The 18425-nt window shown below is 41.5% G+C and overlaps 1 protein-coding gene across 1 annotated transcript; it reads right to left on the minus strand.

Annotated features, from left to right (window-relative positions):
* Positions 1–71: 71 nt before the first annotated feature.
* On the minus strand, positions 72–9571 carry coil (coilin p80). Its single transcript, XM_063471113.1, has 7 exons — positions 9267–9571; positions 4160–5141; positions 3974–4063; positions 2241–2288; positions 2039–2108; positions 1639–1727; positions 72–645 (listed from the first exon to the last, which is right to left on the minus strand). The coding sequence occupies exons 1-7, from the start codon at positions 9515–9517 to the stop codon at positions 598–600; spliced, it is 1578 nt and encodes a 525-aa protein (XP_063327183.1). The 5' UTR covers positions 9518–9571; the 3' UTR covers positions 72–597.
* Positions 9572–18425: the final 8854 nt, after the last annotated feature.

Genomic DNA, 18425 nt, shown 5'->3' on the forward strand with positions numbered 1-18425 from the left:
GCATTAGGTAATTTGCTGAGAACAAAATGACAGCAGTCAGTGAAAACACAATAATCGTTTAAGTGCTGGATTTGAGGGGAAAAAAGAAAATCACAACAGTTAAAGTTGAAAAGTGTCTGTTTTGTTAATTATCAGCATAATTACATTTTAGGTTAAACACTTTTTCAAAATGAATTCTGAGCAAGGTCTTTTTGTTACAAAATAAAACAGATAATGAATATGCAAAATATTATTTTGTGGATAACACGCTAAAATTTTGCCCTCATGTGTGGCTGAGGATGCAGTTTTTTATTGGAAAAACAGTTTATACAAGACTTATCACAGTCACATCTCTGTACAAAAAATAAAACCATTACAATGTGCCCCAGTGCTCAAAATCATTACTCGTCCCTTCAGCTGATTTAAGCATAAAAACCATTTCATCTCTAAACCCAGTTAAACCCAGAGCTGTTAAAAATGTGCTAACAGAGAAGCACAGACAAGAAAGTTTAAATGGACTAGAATCAAAGCCATTGGATGTTTTAGCTTTTAAAAGATAAGTCCAGGTCATTAAAAAAATAACTATGTGGGTGTATGAATTCACTCTTTTTCTCAAACTTAAATGATGAGTCTTGGCTCCAGCAGAGACTCCCACCGTTCTGTCACCTATGAGAAGAAAGTGAACATGTTACTTTAAGGACTAGTCAAGTCAGATTTATTTATACAGCACAATTAAAAATAAGAGCTGTGCAGCTAAGAGAACAGAACAATGTAAAACAATAAATTCAATCGTGTCTACGACGATGTAGACCAGCGGGCAAGCACTGTGTCTGAGTCTGACAACCCCGGAGCACCACAAGGGACTGTGCTCTCCCCTTTCCTATTCCCCCTCTACACCACAGACTTCAGCCACGGCACAGAGACCTGCCATCTTCAGGTGATGGTTGTAGGATGGTAGCTGGATGCATCAGTGGGGGCGATGAGACAGAGTACTGGGCTGTGGTGGTGCAGAATCATTTGCAGCTCAACGTGACAAAGACCAAGGAAATGATTGTGGACTTGAGGAGGACCAGGAAACCAGCGACCCACGTTTCAATCCAGGGAGTCGAAAATAAAACTTGTAACCACATAATTTTCACAGGGATTAATAAAGTGTTCTGATTTTGATCTATTCGGAGTGTAAAGGCTTTACAAAAACAAAAACAGCACTTACCCATGCAAAGACTTAAAAACAAACAGTAAAACATTAAAATCAATCTCAGACGAGTGACATGTGGTCCTGTTAACTCATGAAAAAAGAGAAATGTCTAAAACAATCAGACCTTTTGGGGGGGAAAAATAATTTATTTATTTGGGGGGGGGGATAATAAATAATAAAGTAACATGACCTAATGTATGTAATGTAAAAAGGGTGATAAAGGGTCACACCCACAGAATTATCACCCTACTTAACATCCATACATATATATATAGCCTATTTTGCTCTTATCAGTGTCACATTCAGCAGCAGCAGATTGACTCAAGTAGCTCTGATAAATCTGCTGTGCACTATGTGACCAGCTCCATTAAAAAACAGCAGATTTAAAGCACACCCACACTGGCTTTACTTTTACACTACCTGTGGCTTCAGAGGGTTATTAACAGCATATAAAGTCTTACCCAGGACCCTCTGGACACAGCATACTCCACCCTCTCGGAGCCATCTGGATTTTGATAGACTAGATCAAATTTTCCAGGTTCTACGGAAGCTTTGGAAGAAGCAACAAGTTAGGAATCATTAGAAACAGAAACAAATTAGGAAGGTTAATTCTTAAATCTCTTAACTTCTTCTGAGAAAGTGTTCAGTTCTCTGAAAATGAAAAGGTTTTCGCTGTAACGTATTATATATCACTACCAGTGACATGACCAGTTTAATTAGGTGCTGACAATTCAAAGGCATCAGGAGTCGTCTTTTACATTTTGATATAATTACTTACATGATACATTATTTTTTCTTTTTAAAAAGGCATGATTATACACAGTTATGATATTGTATGCCAGCAGTGAACTGATCTCCTACCTTGAGAGACATTAAGGAGTTCAAGTTCAATCTGTCTGCTGATTGGGTCAAAGCTCACAATCTTTCCCTCCTAATATAAACAGAACCATAGTTGGTCATGGAGTATGAATGACAGTTTATACCATAGTCTGTATTAAATAAGCTTTTATTAGTAACATCATTCCAAGGTTGTGATTAGGTCATCAGAACTGACTGCACTCACCTTGTATTCAGATACCTCTGGCGTGTAGTTTTCAGTTAGCTCCAGCAGCTGCATATAAACACATAGAATTAGGAAATGAATGCAGTTCACTTTTTTATTCACACATTATTATTTATATAGCTTCAAATCACAACAGCAGTCGCTTTAAGGGGACTTTATTCTGTAAGGCAGAGGCCCTACAATAACACAGAGGAAACAAGAGCACTCTGACAGCGCAACTCCCCTCGAAGAGCGAGGGCTGTAATACATCTGTGATGCTTTATGATGTTTTTATTACAATGCATCAGAGAGCAACTTAGTATCTTCCCCAAGGAAATTTGACATGAAGCAGCCAGCCATGTATTTATTTTATTTTATCACAATATGCCCTCATAATTATAATATTACCGTGCTTTTATAACAACACGTTGATGTCTGACCTTTGACCTTTAAGCATTACATACTAAAATTATGTATTTTATTATATTTACCAATATAATTGAAGCAGAAATGGCCGAAATCTTTGGTTTCAATAAGCTGTAAAAATGTGAGTGCAGCAGGGTGTGGTTTGTGGCTCAGCCGCAGGGGAGGGGTGGAGCAGCGGGTTCAGGGTGCAGTGTCAGGGGAGTCTGACACACACCTGAGCTCCATCATCTAGCCATGGCTCCCCGATAAAAGACGTGCTGGGACCTGAGGTGGGAGGTGTGTGTGCTACAAGCAACTGCAGCCAATTATGGGCAAAATAACCACTGGTGATCCAAAGTGGACAGGACAAACAATCCTCTGTTTCCAGGTGAACATTTAAAGGACTACCTATGAAAAAAGCTGAAAACTGGTGATTGACATATGAGCTACTTAAATATATTAGTGGGTTACCTAGGCAACTGAAATACTCAAAGGTGACCTGCCATCAGCTTCAAAGATATGGGCAACAAACTAACTGCTTCCAGTGTGGATGCAGTTTTAAACAACATAAAAAGCTGCTAATAATGGGTAACAAAAATCTTTGTAAAACATGGTTCCTAATTCTTAGCGACTGCTACCCATAGTGGTTAGCTTTTGAACCACTGTAGCTAACGAGCTAGCCTCTAGCTAGGCAGGGCAAACTACTGCTATTCAGTCACAGCAGCTCTTTTGACTTTTTCGACTTCTCTATAAAGAGTTGCAGAGGAGAAAAAAAATCCCAGAGGCTCACTAACAGTGTATTTGCTTAGAGAACTCTGGATTTAAACATTACATAAAATACTGTACTGTAAGATAAACTCATGGCTTATATGTCTGTGAAGCATTTTGATTTTTCACATAAGTTTACACCTAAACAGAAAATCTTTGATAACTGTCCCCCCGCCCCAAAGTTAAGCTAATTTTGAGTGTTCTACAGTATATTAGCTACAACAGTGTACTACAGCTGATAAGGATGTTGAAAAAACAAAAGCCATGCAAACTTGGAAGAGTTGACCTGATTTGTACAAACTGAAATGGCTTGCAGTGGACAGATGCAAGGTCATCGATGGCTACACCCTCGTGCATTAAAGAGGGAGTATGCTGTATTGTAACACGGCTGATCAGCCTGTTTCACTAACTCATCTACACAAGGCAGAAGGTACAGCAGATTTATGTATGACGTTATTCTCAAAATCATCAATAGTATTTTTTTTTTCTTAGTGTAGCCCTAAAACTCCTTCAGAACAACACTATGAGGGTTGATAGCTTTCATTTTTAACCTGGAGATGACTGCGGCTTACAACACCCACCTTAAAGGCAATCCTCTGCCCCACCTGTGGAGGAGCAGCTAACAGGGGCATGGAGTTGTAGTCCTGCTTGGGTACACTTACTGCTTCATTCTATAAATGGAGACAGAAAGTCAAGAATGCATTTTAATTCATTTTACTTGAGAGCAGATATTACATTTAAATTTTAGGCTTCAGATACAGACAAACCTGCAGGATCACTGACGTGTTGGTCAGTGAATCATTCTGGTAAGACGGCTCTGTGGCTCCATTATAGCTGGACCCAAAGCTGCTACTGTTCCCTCTGCTTGCTCCTCCTCTACCCCCACCCGTAACACTTGCTCCCTGACCACCGCCACATCTGGCTTTCCCTCTGGCGCGACCTCGCCAAGGAGACTGAATACCTATGCCACCTCTGGGCTGGTGCAGCGGCCTTCGTATCACCAGCTGGATCTCGTCTTCACTGTCCGAGTTGGAACCCTTTGCTGCTGTATGAGGCGACTCGGCTATGCTGGCGGTCTGTTCTGGATTATCGTTTGTAGGCTGCGGGGCTGAAGGAGCCCGACTCGATTCTGAGCTGGCAGCCGTGGTTTTTAAAGGTTTGTTTCTGGGCTGGATTTTTACACTGGCAGCCTCATCAGGAGAAGACTCTGTTTCTGAAGAGGATGATGATGACAGTGGAGGTTTTTTGGGGGCAGGTTTTGTGTTTGATGGGACCTTGGAGGGAGCAAGAGTGGAGGTGGGTGTTTTTGTTGTTTTTTGGGGTACGGCATCTTCATCACTGCTGCTACTACTGGAATCTGAAGAGGAGGCTTTTTGTGGTTTTGATGCTTGGAGCTTCTTGGTGCTTTTACTCAGCCGGCTGACGGCAGCTGGAATCTTTGGGAGATCAGCTGGTTTGGGAGAAGCAGGAGCACCTTTTTCCTTTGGCTTCTTTTTCTTCTTCTCTTTCTTCTCTGTGGGTTTTCCCTGTACATTCTCATTCTGGTCATCACTTGCCACTAGGTTGGCACCGTCTGTCATTCTGTCCTCGTTATTTTTCTTCCTCTTTTTCTTCTTCCATTCGACACTCACTCCATTTTCTTCTGGCACAGTGTCTTCTGTGGCTCGCCGTCTCTTTCTGCCACTTTCACTTGCTGCATCTGGATGACTGCTGTATCCATTCAACTCATTCATCCAGCCCACCTTCACCCTGACACAAAAACAGAACACATCTTAAAGGAAGAATTGAACATTATACATTATACAATGGATTTATTATGTCAAATTTCCTTGACACAAATAAAAATGGTCAATTTCTTGCAGACAGGGAGATGCTGCTGAAAGCTCTGGGTTAGTTCCTGATGATAAGTTGGCAGTGCACTCAAATGACCCTCAGACTCAAGATCTCAGTCCGATAAGTCACCTTTGAGGGTGTGGTAGTGTGGGAAATCTGCAGGAGCTGCATGATGCTTTCTACCACCATGCTAATTTTATGGAATTTAGGCACCCCTGAAGGCAAAAGGGGGCCCATCCTGGTACTAGATAGGTGTGTCTGATAAAGCGCTGTGGGAGTATATATTAAATTTAGAGAGCCTGACTCAGTATCTGTATGTTAACTGTGCCCATTTCTCTCTGGGTACTCCAGCCTCCTCCCACACTGATTCTAAATTGGTTGTAGGTGTGAATGTGAGTGTGAATGCTTGTCTGTCTCACCGTGTTAGCCCCGCAACACAGTGGCAAACTATCCAGGGTGTACCCTGCTTCTCACAGACGGACAGATGACACAAATGAACGTCAAACCTGTTTCCTTACCTAGTTATCCAACCCTTACAGGGAAATTGGAACCTTAAGTTGAGACACACTCTTGATGACACAGGGCTAACACTGAGAAACAGCGGGCAACCACAAAAGCACATTTAAACCTACACACGATTTAGAATCAGCAGTTGGCCCAACATGCAGATCTCTGTGTTGTGATAGGAAACCCACACAGATCTGAACCCCAGAACCATCTCATTGTCAGATGACAGTGCAGAATACTGAAAAACTGACTGTTGTAAAGCATACAGCATTTGGTTTGTTGTAGCTTTTGAACTAACAAAATGAATACGTGTGAATTTAAATATTGTGTTGCTTATGTTGAGACTTAAACTTGACAAACTTTAGGTGTGTTGGTCATTTGAAGTATGTTACATTGGTGCATACTTCAAATTAGGTGCAAATTAGATTAGTACAGACTCAAGACTCTGGGGTGACAGGAGAATAAATGGTGCCACAAAGTTTGGAAAATTAAGTCTACATGAAGTCTGTTTCAAATCCACACTTCACTCAGTAGCCGTGTGCCAAATACACGTATTTCATTTTTGCAAACAGAGCCTAAGAATTACGGAGCCCCTCTGATGACATGGTCCAAAAAATAAATAAATTGTGGCCACAAAATACTACTTCGTGGGCACGAAATGGGTATAACGTGCCCTCGAAATGCTCATTTGTGGGCACGAAACACTTGACCGATAACCGTGACCCTTCCCAGGCCCTTGCAGTTGGTTGACAATAAAATCTATCCCGGCATCCAGGTCGTACTTACGTCTGTAAAGCAACTGGGCTCTCAATAATAATAATTGCTATATAACTTTTGCACTGTCCACTTCCTGCTGTGACAAAACAAATTTCCCACATGTGGGACTAATAAAGGTTATCTTATCTTATCTTAATATCCTGTTTAAATGTCTCTCCATATTAATGGTTCCTTGCATTGCCAGGCTTTTCAAAATGCATTTGTAGCTCATTCCCAGCCTAAAATAAAACTCAATCATACTGTCTCTGTCATAGCTGGACTGGCCATCGGGCATACCGGGCATTTGCCCGGTGGGCCAATGGTGATTTTTCGTTTTTATGGGCCGATGGGTTTTGTTTTTTTTCTTTCGTTTTTTTTCCGTAACGGTATAAACACTGAAAGGTGGTGGATTGGTCAGATGCTGGGAGATGTGTAAAAAGAACTCAATTGTTTGGTGGTGGCTACTGCGGAGCTTCCACAGATTCAGTAACATTAGCAAGTGGTGGAGGCCAGCAGATGCAACACGCTGGCAGGTGGATGACAGAAAGGCAGGAGGAGCAGAGACCCGAGGCGGTGAACTGAACTTCAGGTAAGAAGTTATGACCTGCAGTCTATCTGGGTCAGATATAAACCAAGTTTAGGTGGAGTTTATTTTCGTTATGCTGACTTTTTACAGTCAGTTACAATAACTCGTACTGCGTACTAGCTAGCATGACGGTGTTTATATACTGCTGGGCGGGTGCTATGATATTATTGATGTTGAACTTGTTTTATCATATTTTATTTATAAGGTTAGTTATTAGAGTTTCCAATCATCCCGTAAAAAACGGAATCGTCTCGCATTCAGAGAAAATATTGCCCGTTTCGTATTGAGGTGAAAAGGAACACAGTTTGTCCCGGACTTCATCTACAATGAAAAAGACACAAAGCTGAAGTTATTCTGTGTCTTTGCTGCACAGCTGCCTCTTCTTCTTTCATTCTCTCCCCCTCCCTCCCCTAATGTTACTTCAATCATGAAACTGATCAATGATCAGCTGATCGGCTTTTCTCTCTTGTTTGTTTATCGCCCACTTTGCGCCAGAAAGAGGAAATCAGTGGATGTCGCGTTAAACAATAGCAGCACGTTTAAGCTTGATCAGCTGTTGTTAAATTTATTTAATATTAATTTCTAGTATCAGCTGATGTTTGCTGGAGCCACAGCTGAAAAAGCTGCTGCTCATGATGGTTTGTATATCTGGTGAGAGAAAAACATGAAGATGAAACCAGGAGATGTCCTTACTGAATCATCAGAGCTGAACAGGTGATGGAGAAACAGGTTTACCTTTTAGGTGACATGAATGAGTTGAAGTTATGAACTGTTTCTGAGAGACAAATAACACCAGGATCCTTTTCTAAGTAGCTGACAGCTGGTAACTGTGCAGGGGCGGGTCTAGAAAAGTTTTGCCAGGGGGCCAGGTAGGGCATTAACAGGGAAAGGGGGGCACAAAGAAATACTTTTCTTTCTTATTCTCATTTAAAATATCTAGCTTTTAACAAAAAATTATCTGAATCTTACGTTTTCATCTGATGTAAAATGTATAGAAATCCATTATTGTAAGTAGTAATTTTTTTAGGGTCCTACCATAATTTCTTCAGAAGTAAGTACTGTATATGATGCCAGTATTTCCCACATTTTCTAGATACTGTACCAGTACTGTGTGTAAAATGCCATCAAAAAGTCAATTAAGTTTTATTCTTTCTCACCTGTCTTTCTGTCTCCTTTCATTTTTTAAAGGTTGCCATGTTAGAAAAAATATTTTACCCTGCCATGCTGTTTATTGATGTGGTAAATGAATAGTTTATGAAAATATATCTAAATCTGTCATTTATTATTTTTAATATTCAGTAATGATCATGTCTCACCTCTAGTCTTCTCTGTCTTAATTTCTGGTTTTCACCATGTGTTGTAGTTAGTTCAGGAGGTTAACTCGACCAAGCAGTCTACTTTCGGGTACTGTTTAGAATACCAGAATAGGGAGGATGGTGTAGGCTGAAGTTTATTAGACTGATACATATATACCAACAAGACAGTGTACATCACTGTGACAACAGCGTTTGTTTTCATTCAAAGGCTTTATGGTTTTTCCTATAATACCTGGTGGACCGGTCTCTAGTCAAAATGCCCGGCCGATTTTTTGTCCCAGTCCAGCCCTGGTCTCTGTCCATGATGTATAGGTTTAGCCTATTCTTATGCTTATGTCTCTACGCAACTGTCCAGGAATTGTATCAATATGATGTGCGCACGTTATCTATTTCGCTGCCACAAATGCGTAATTCGTTGCCACGTTATACCCAATTCGTGCCCACAAATTAGCATTTCGTACGCACGTTATACCTATTTCGTGCCCTCGAAATAGTATTTCGTGGCCACAAATAAGTATTTCGTGGGCACGTTACACCATTTCGAGGGCACGAAGTAGTATTTTGTGGCCACAATTTATTTATTTTTTGGACCATGTCAACAGAGGGGCTCCGTAAAGAATAGATAACATCGAAAGGATGTTTTGGTTGTATTTTAATAACGTTTTTGTTGCTCTTATATGACGACAAAGTGTCTAAAAAATCATGATACACCGTGCCATGATCCAGGTTTTTGTTCATACCACCCAGAGCTAGGCAAGCAGCGTCCACATGGTACTGAGCTGAGTGTTTAGAGTCATGTTGTAACTAAATAACTCGTATTACATATGCCAGGATCTGTCAGCGCTTTGAAAGTTACAACTAACAAAACACGCGCACCTGACGCTGTCGTTGTCCCGCACCACGTAGATGCTCTCCGTGTGTGGCAGGTAGCAGTCTTCTATGAACAGGCTGAGGATGCTCCCGCCGCTGAATTCAAACTTCTCCCTGATGACGCTCTCCAGGTCGGCCACCACGCGACACACGTTTAGGTCTACGAGCAGCCAGCACATGCGGCAACCGACGACAGCCGGCGGCGGGTAGTCAAAGTACAGGCGCAGTCGGATAAAGTTGTTACTGTGGGCAGCCATGACGGCTACAGCACCAAAACACACCGGCTGCTGTACTCCCTCTGCAAACTCAAAGACGACACTTCCGCTCTTCAAAATAAGAGTTCAAACTCAAATGTATTTCCTTTCCCTATTCAAAGAAAAGATTATTATAGTAATAATAACTCTTTAATGACAGCTATACCCACATCATATCAACTTATCACGTATTCGTCTGTAGTCTCAGACTTTTATTTTAAATTATCACTTTTAAACGGAAGTGAGGCGCACGTGTTTGGCGCTGTCAATACCCTCGTTTACAATATTGACCTCTGCTGGCGTGGAGGAAGTACTGAATTATTACAGAGCTCCATCGCAGCCAAATGATCGAGAAATATTCACCAGAGGCTCTTGTCCTAACTTAAAACTAAACTCAAACTGAACTGAAAAATGACGTGAATAAAAGCTTATCATCATTCTTCTTGGGATTTTTTTTTTTGTTAAAGTCCTTAAAACTGTCTTTATGACTCATTCAAGCATTAAAAAGGCACATAACTAACGGGTTGAACCACTGGTCTGTCTACACATAATAGACAACTTATATCAGCATGGTTATCAGATTTTCCTTAAAAAAGAAAGAAAAAACATTAGGACCAAAGAAAAAGTGGCAAGCCTAGAACACTGTCTACATCAGATGACCCGTTTCTGGAATCCATGTCTGCTAGAAATAGGAAAAATCCAGCAAGACGTGGAAAAATAAAAAAAGAGATATATTAAGACCTTGATCCATCTACTCTTGGCCAAAGTCTTGTCGGAAATGGTCTGAATGAAAAGGTCGCTGTTAACAAGCAGTGATGGGAATAACGCCGTTACTTTCTTCAGTAACGAGTAATCTAACTAATTACTATTCCTATCGTTACAACGCCGTTACAGTTACTAACAAGAAAATGCGGTCCGTTACTATCTTTCAACAAACAGACGGTCGAAGCTGTGTTCAGCTTACCGCATCTTATATCAGTAGCACGGAAGTAGCTGACCACGTAAGTAATCTGGACGCTACAGCTTTAAGCAGCTGCGCGCTCCCGCGGACGGTAATCACGATCACTGTCTAGCACAACACCTGGAGCTAAGGGGCAAAACAATCGCATGAGTGCTGCTGTTTGACTGAGGAAGAATAAAGTAGTCGTGGTAAGCTAATCACATGACCACTTAAAGACAAAGCAACAAGGTGACATATACCAGTTTATAAATTATGTTGAGGCCACGTAAAACCAGAGTCATGATAAACAATATATACGCGGCGTTTTTTCCTCAATAGTTTCGTCACGTTTACTGTCTAAACACGGCGCTAGCAAGCACTCTCTGCTTATGAGCAAAAACAAACAAACAAAAAAAACAAGAGAAGTTTTAGGAGTGACGGCGAGAGAGAGAGAGAGAGAGCAGAAAAAGAGAGAGAGCGAGTTTTGAGATGTGAGAGATTTGTGACGTTTAGCGTGTTTGGGGTGTGTAGTTGATGTGTTGTCATGTGTAGTGTTGTGGATAGTTTTGTGTTGTGTGTCAGAACAATGAGGCGACTGCTGTCTCTAGAAACAGGAGGAGTGATACACCTGCTGCTGTCAGACCTGCAGGTATCAGGCTGTGATCTTCTCCTTTATAGTGGACAGAAATTAATTTTTTGGAGTGGCACAAATAATTTGTGTGGCATCTTAGTGAATGCAGAACAGCTGAGTGTTCTGTAAATAGTTTGAAATGGTTATTTAAAAAATCAAGGTAAATGGATGCAAATAAATTTGTTGTTTGCAAAACTTGTGCATAGGATTTTAAAATTGACAATTTATATTTGCATTTAAAGTTATGAAATATGATTCATTAAACATGTTTGTGGTTGTTACAGTAAAAAGTATAACTTTTTCTACTCTGATTTTATGGTTTTTGTCTGATTTTAGATCAATTGTGTTAATACAGTATGTCAAAATGAAAACATAACTGTAAATTCAGACACGTGAGGTTGTGCTGAAAAGGATGATACCAAACAAGGCAAAGAAAATAGTTTTTAAAGGTGAAATGTGGAGGGAAAATCAAAAGTAGTTAAAAATGGCCAATTATACCCTGGACCCCAGAGGGTTAAACGTTTTTTTTTAAAGTAACGCAATAGTTACTTTTCAAGTAATTAATTACTTTTAGAATATTGTAACTCAGTTACTAACTCGGTTACTTTTTTGAAGAAGTAACTAGTAACTATAACTAATTACTTTTTCAAAGTAACTTGCCCAACACTGTAAACAAGCCATTCCTAAGGAAGGGTACAGGCTGCAGTATGTCACAGTACACAAAAACTGGATTGAAAATGAGGGGAAACAAGTCAAATCTAAAATGGTTCAAACCATTATCAGTGTGTATGTCTCTGTAGGACACAGAGTAGGAGAGTCACTTTTATCCCAGTGCAGCAGTTCTGCACCTGAACTGAGCATTTCCTGCCTCCTTGCCGTTTCTTTTATAACTGAACTGTTCACTTTGTCTGAACTGCGTGCATTTATATTGATGCTTTATGTCTATGTCTTATGAGGTGCAGTGTTCTCTGTGCCTGTTTTAATTGTAAATTGCCCCTTGGGGATAAATGAAATGTTTCTGGGATTTGAAATGAATGTTAGATCAAACTCGTCGTCTTTTCTTCTTTTCTTTTGATGTTCATTGAGGTTTTTCAGAGTCCTTAAGTCACTTTACTCCCTTCAGTGCTCTGAGGTTATTCTGACTAGTGATGGGTCGGTGGAACGAAATGGCTCTTAGAAAGGTATAGTGATCATCCACAACTATTTTCAGATGCAGATGATAAAGGATTCAGAAAGTTTATTCATGCAGGCCCATATGACAGAGAATATACATCTTCTTTTTCATATTTTAATTTATATTTAATTGTGTTGTGGTTTGCAGTGTTTTGTGTTGTTTCATTTTAAATTTGTTTAAAAGGAAAAAGCTGAAAATTTAAATAGTTAAAAGTTGAACTGTGACTAGTTGGTTTTTGTATTATATGATTTATTTATTACATTTTATGTGGAGTGAATAAATAAAAGTATATTTACGGTGGCCCCTAGAGACAAAGCAGCACGTACAAACTTCAAAACACGTACAAACCCTGAAGCACATAAAACTCCAAAACACATAAAAACTCAGGCTACGTCCACACGTACCCGGGTATTTTTGAAAACGGAGATTTTCCTATGCGTTTGCACCAGTCAATGGTCTGCACCAATGACTGTATAAAAGATGGACGACGCGTGACACGGGCCGTTTATCAATGCCCAAGTACGCGAGTACGTACTCGCGTTCTCGGTGAGTATGTACTTGCCGAGAACGCACGGGAGTACGTACCCGCCGAGAACGCGAGCACGGACTCGCGATATGTACAATTGGAACACCTGCGTACGTGATGATGTCACAGGTCCGGAGTTTTTACTGCCGTCCCCTCTTAATTTAACTTTGAGTAACATGTTATGAAGCTTAACTTTAATCACAGCCAAACCGGTTTACTCAGGAACAAATAAAACACTGAAATAAACCAAACATTAACATTTAGATGTGATCTAAGTGACTTATATATCATTTTTAACCTCAGTAGTGAAACCTCTATTAATAAAAATAGTGTACATGTACATACGTGTACATACCTTAATAAAAACAAGCAGGTGAGATGTTAGAACGCTTTTATTTCTATTCTAGTGGACACTCAATACTATAGACAGCTGCTGGAGTTTCTTTAACCTGAGTAGTGACACGTCCACGAGCGGGGGGGGGGGGTTGAAAACGATGTGCCGGGAGTCCGCTGTTGAGTTTTGGACAAAATGCATTCTGGGATATATAGCTGTCCCAAGTCCAGACCGATGCGTGCTCGATGAAACGGGCGGATCGAGAACAAAACAATAAACAATTACAGCAATGTGATGCAACAAACACAGCAGTACTACTAATCCAAAATACTCAAAGCTTCATAGAACTGAAACAAACATTTATTTTTAGCTCCATTCTGCTGCTGATACATACTTTAGGTTTCTGAATATTAAACTTGTTGCTGCCTTTCATAGTGTGTAACTTGAAGGCCCTGAGTACTTTCTCCCACACTGAAAACACTGGGATGATAACATTATTTGAACATTACCTAATAAGACTGATTCAGGACAGACAATTAGTTATGTTAAACTTTTCTAGCAGTCCTTCACAAACAGGGAACTGTCTGTCTATTCTCTCCATCTGTCAGCTGCTGCTGGCTCTTCCTCCGCCTCTTCCTCACACACTGCTGAGTTTGTCCTGGTGGATCATCAGGGGTGCAAAGCCTCACAGATGATGTGCAGCAGTGGGTCCCTCAGTCTGTCCTCACTCTGGACACTTGCAGTTGTCACACATGGAAATCAAATGTGTGATAAGCTGCAGGATTCAAACACAAGTGTAACTTATAAATACATGTTCATACTTTTATTCCACAATCAGAGAGAAAGAAAAAGAGAGAGAGTGCAGGACAGACAGACAGGTGACAGTCTCAGGTGTATACACTGCTACAAAACAGCACAAGAGAAGGAGGATTTAGTGTTTGTGTTATTACGAGTGTGTGGCGGAGGTGTGGTCCCGGGCGCGGCTGCAGGGGAGGAGTGGTGCAGTGAGCTCAACGGGGCGGTGCTGGAGAGGCAGGTGAGAACAGCTGATGGCGTTTGGGCTGATGACGGTTTCCTTCCCCTTTTTTAGTGAGACGGGAGAAGAGCGGAGGGGAAGCTGGGATCAGCTGAGACCGGAGCTGTCCAGACTACAGACTGTCACAAGAAATGAAATCTAAAAATAAACGTGGCATCTGGCAATAAAGAACTGTGTGTGTGTACGTGTGTGAAGTGCATCTCACAGAGTGCTAAACAAGAAGAGTTCCCAGATGGTACAGTGGACACATGTGTGACTCCTGTGATTAAAGCATCTTTCTTTCAGCTTAACGAGCTGCAGTCTGTTGGGGGGGGGAATCATCAGAAAAACAAAGATGCAAGGAGAGGAGAAAGACTAGTGAGGAATGCTGGCTCTATAATTGGAGCTGATTATTATGATTCTGTGATTAACAATGAATACACTTAATATCACTTCTCATTTTCAAAATCATGTCGTTTAGCTTTGAAATGTCTGCATTTGTGAATAAAACATTTTCTTAGTAACAACATTTGTTAAGATCCAACCATGCAAAATATGATTTTTGTCATTTTCCAGTGGTCTTAAACCTTTAATCAGGACTGTATCTTATATCTCTTCCATTTAATGTGAAAAAGCTGCATCAGTGTTTTGCTGGGATGTGTCTGCTCCTCTGGCTTTCCTGTTAGCAGTGAGTGCAACGATGTCACAGAGGTTTTAGTGCAGCATAAACTCCAGCAGATATTTTTGTCACTCTGGAGCACATTTTAGGAAAATAACAAGAAGTAAATGAAGGAAACCGACAGAAGCAGACAGGATAAGACGAGCGTCATATCTGAGACAATAACCAGGGCCGGACCGTTTCTGACACCTGCATCATTTTTATTGTGCAAAAACACGGCAGCAGAGGACGATTTGATTTTGTCTTGAATCACTACTGGAAATCACAGGACTCAGATCAACACACGTCTGCTCTCCAGAACCAGGACAACGTGCTGAGATCACGGTGGGCGACAAATGTTCATCAGCAGAACGATGAGACAGAAACACAGAAGAGCCGTTTGGAAAGGCAGGAGGTACAGTGCTAACAGGCTGCAAGAAATATAAATACAGACTCACATCTGTCTCTGTCAGTAATTATCATACAAAAGATACGACACACGTGTACAAAGAAGTGTCCAGGTTCATCCTGACCATCAACCTTTCTGACTGAAGGTCATTTCTGCCAGCAGGACTTCAGATATAAGCAGTGACGTGAGATATAAGACAATAACACTATCAGTCGTGGTCTGGCATTCCCAGAGCACAAAGCTCAGCAGGACATAAACAGTGTGGGGTCATCAACATCATCAACAGAAGGCAGAAGAGCTTTGAATGTCCTTCAAGAAGTCTGGAGAAGTGTTCCTGCAGGTCCTCACAGAGACGACAGAGAGCTGCTCAGAGAGCTCAGAGTGAGCTGAAGGATGAAGGTCAGACCATAATATTCCTCCAAAAGTGCCTTCATGGACCTGCAGCCGAAAACAGAAACCGATGCAAAGTGTTTATGCAGGTGAGAGAAGTTCACCTGAGCGGCTCTTATTCAGCGTGCATGCCGAGCGCTGAGAGACGGAGGTTGTGCTGCAGGCAGACGTTTGGACGGCGACTCAGACTTCTCTTCTAGACGTCGTCAAATATTTGTCTACGAGATGACGACGAGACAGGTACCGTCCTCCCGAGTGCCCGAAAACACAAAAACACACAAGTGAACACAGCAGCACACAAATCCACACGTCTGTGGACACGTCAGTGCCTGCAGACACTTTAGAAACGGCTGTGCTTCACTCCAACACTTTAACACTAAAGAACACTGAGGAAATGAACAAACTGACAGTTAACAATATGGAGAAATAAAAGGATCTCTCTGCTGCTGAGAAGTGTGAAATAGCTAAATGCCTTGGACACGTAATGAAAACCTGAGATATTTCATGAAAACTTAATCGTGATCACTGTAACGTTAGGAGATCTGTGGCTGAGTCAGAGCACACACGGGTTCGTGCAGATAAAGACACAATGAGGAAGGTTTCTGCAGGACAAATACATCCGATTAAGAGAGCAGCTGCTAAAAGGCCATTACAAAGCAGCAAACACATATTTGAAGCTGCTGGTGCCTCTGGAACCCCACCAACATCAAGGTGTAGGATATTTTGGACAATCTATAATCTTCTAACACAAAAACATACAGTGTTCATTGAAGTAAACACACAGAGCAGTAGCAGATTTTTTTTTAAATGTGTTTTATTTATTTTCATTTGCTGCTAACTGCCTTGTTTTCATTTGTAGTTTTTGTAGTAGGAATAACTACAAAAACTACAAATAAACAAAGTGCAGTTAACAAATGTAGTGCTCTCCACTATGTGAACCCCTCACCTGAATTTTTAGGTTTTTCAGTTCAAGCCAATGAAATAAAATCCAAAAATTCAACCCCAACAATCAAATGATCCCCTATGAGCAAGCACTCTGGCAACAGTGGAGAGGAAAAACTCCCTTTGAACAGGAAGAAACCTCTGGCAGAACCAGGCTCAGGGAGGGCGGTCTTCTGCCATGACTGGTTGGGAGGTGAGGGGCAAAATAAAATCAAACATAAAGGAGAGCACAGCATATTTATGACAGGTCGGTGGACTGTGGCTCGAGTTCAAAAGATGCTCGAATCCCGCCTGAGGTGGTATGGACACGTGATTCGAAGCGATGAGAACTCTGTAGCAAAAACGGCTATGAGGATCGACCCAGACGGTGCATGGACAAAATCAAGGAAGACATTAAGACCGTCAACGCGTCACCTGAGGACGCCTTGGATAGAACCAAATGGAGAAACCTTTGCCGAAGAGCAGACCCTGCACCAGCGGGAACAACGCCAGGATGAAGGTGGACTGTGGCTGGAAAACATCATTACTGTTTTTAAAGGGTAACTGGTCCACAATTGTCGATGGGACGTGTGCATGCAAGCACACGCAAGTGATCCCTGATAATCCCATGATAATAATCATGACCCCACAGAGCGGGACATTCGCTTCAGCCGAAAATCTTAGAGGCGACCCAGAAAGCTGCATTAAGAGTTAAGACAAATTCGCCAACAGTTATACCTACTTCAAGTAGGTTTAGACACCACGAACCAAGGGATTCTCTTTCTGTTGTCTGCTGTACATGTACCGCTGGGCGCTGAACATTTTCCACAGTTTGTCTGAGTTCTGTGATCTCTTGCCTCAATTGTGCGTTTGATTGCCTGAGTCGTGTGTTTTCCTGCCCGAGTTGTGTGTTTGCTTGCCTGAGATCTGTGATGAGTTCATCTGTTGTACGCTGCAGTGGGTCTGCCTGATCTCCGCTTCCCCGTGACATTTCTTTAAAGGTTTAAAGCTCAAAAGTGTCAAAAAAGTTAAATCTCTGAATGATTTAAAAGCTTTGTCTAAAACAGCTGGCTCTTTCTGATGTAAACTGTTAAAGGAGCTGCTCTATTTAAGGACTCGGTGGGTGTGGCAGAGATTGTGATGCGACCGTGACGTCACGATTGTTCTTTGAGAAGATCAAAGGATCAAAGGAGCGCTGTGGATCATTCTGCGCATGCTCAGATCATACCCAATGAAACGAACGGGAGAATTATTTGTAAATACTTTGCTATCTAACAAAAGTGCTTTTAGCAACAGCTGGTGGTGATTCATCGTTATCAACCCTTAAACTCCTGAATTGACTCTCTAGCTTTTCGATTGCCACTGTTGTCTATCACATATGTATTATTTGGAACCCAGCTTACCTGTAAAAACAGACAAACAGCAGGTAACAGGAACTACTCGGTGCACCAGCTCGGCACCACTAGGTTGTGTCCCACTTCAGGGTCTGCACCATTGACTGTAGAAAAGATGGACAACGCGACACCGCCTCCAAAAATGAAGCCAAAATATCCCGCTTGTGGAGGCTGCCATCTTGCAAATTTGGAGCCAGAGTCTGCGCAGTAGTGACTTGAGGTGGAGCGACTGTGTAACGCTCCCGCCCACACACCCGCTGGACGTGACCGCAAACACGCCCCCCTACACTTTTTACGTAGCCCGGCTGCTCGAGTTTTTTTTTTTTTTGCTGGTTTACCGCGACTGACGACTCCTTTAATTAAGGTAAATACAAGCATGCCACTGTTATAAAAAAAAAAGACACACAGCTTATCATCTTATAGTTCTAAAATCACTCTGTTGTTAATTCGTTAGCTAGATTAGCCGCTAGCATACGCACTGTGTTGGAGGCTTGTTGCTAGCTAGTTAGCGATGCTACA

Source organism: Pelmatolapia mariae, linkage group LG4 (assembly GCF_036321145.2).
Source record: "Pelmatolapia mariae isolate MD_Pm_ZW linkage group LG4, Pm_UMD_F_2, whole genome shotgun sequence".
Lineage (NCBI taxonomy): Eukaryota > Metazoa > Chordata > Actinopteri > Cichliformes > Cichlidae > Pelmatolapia > Pelmatolapia mariae.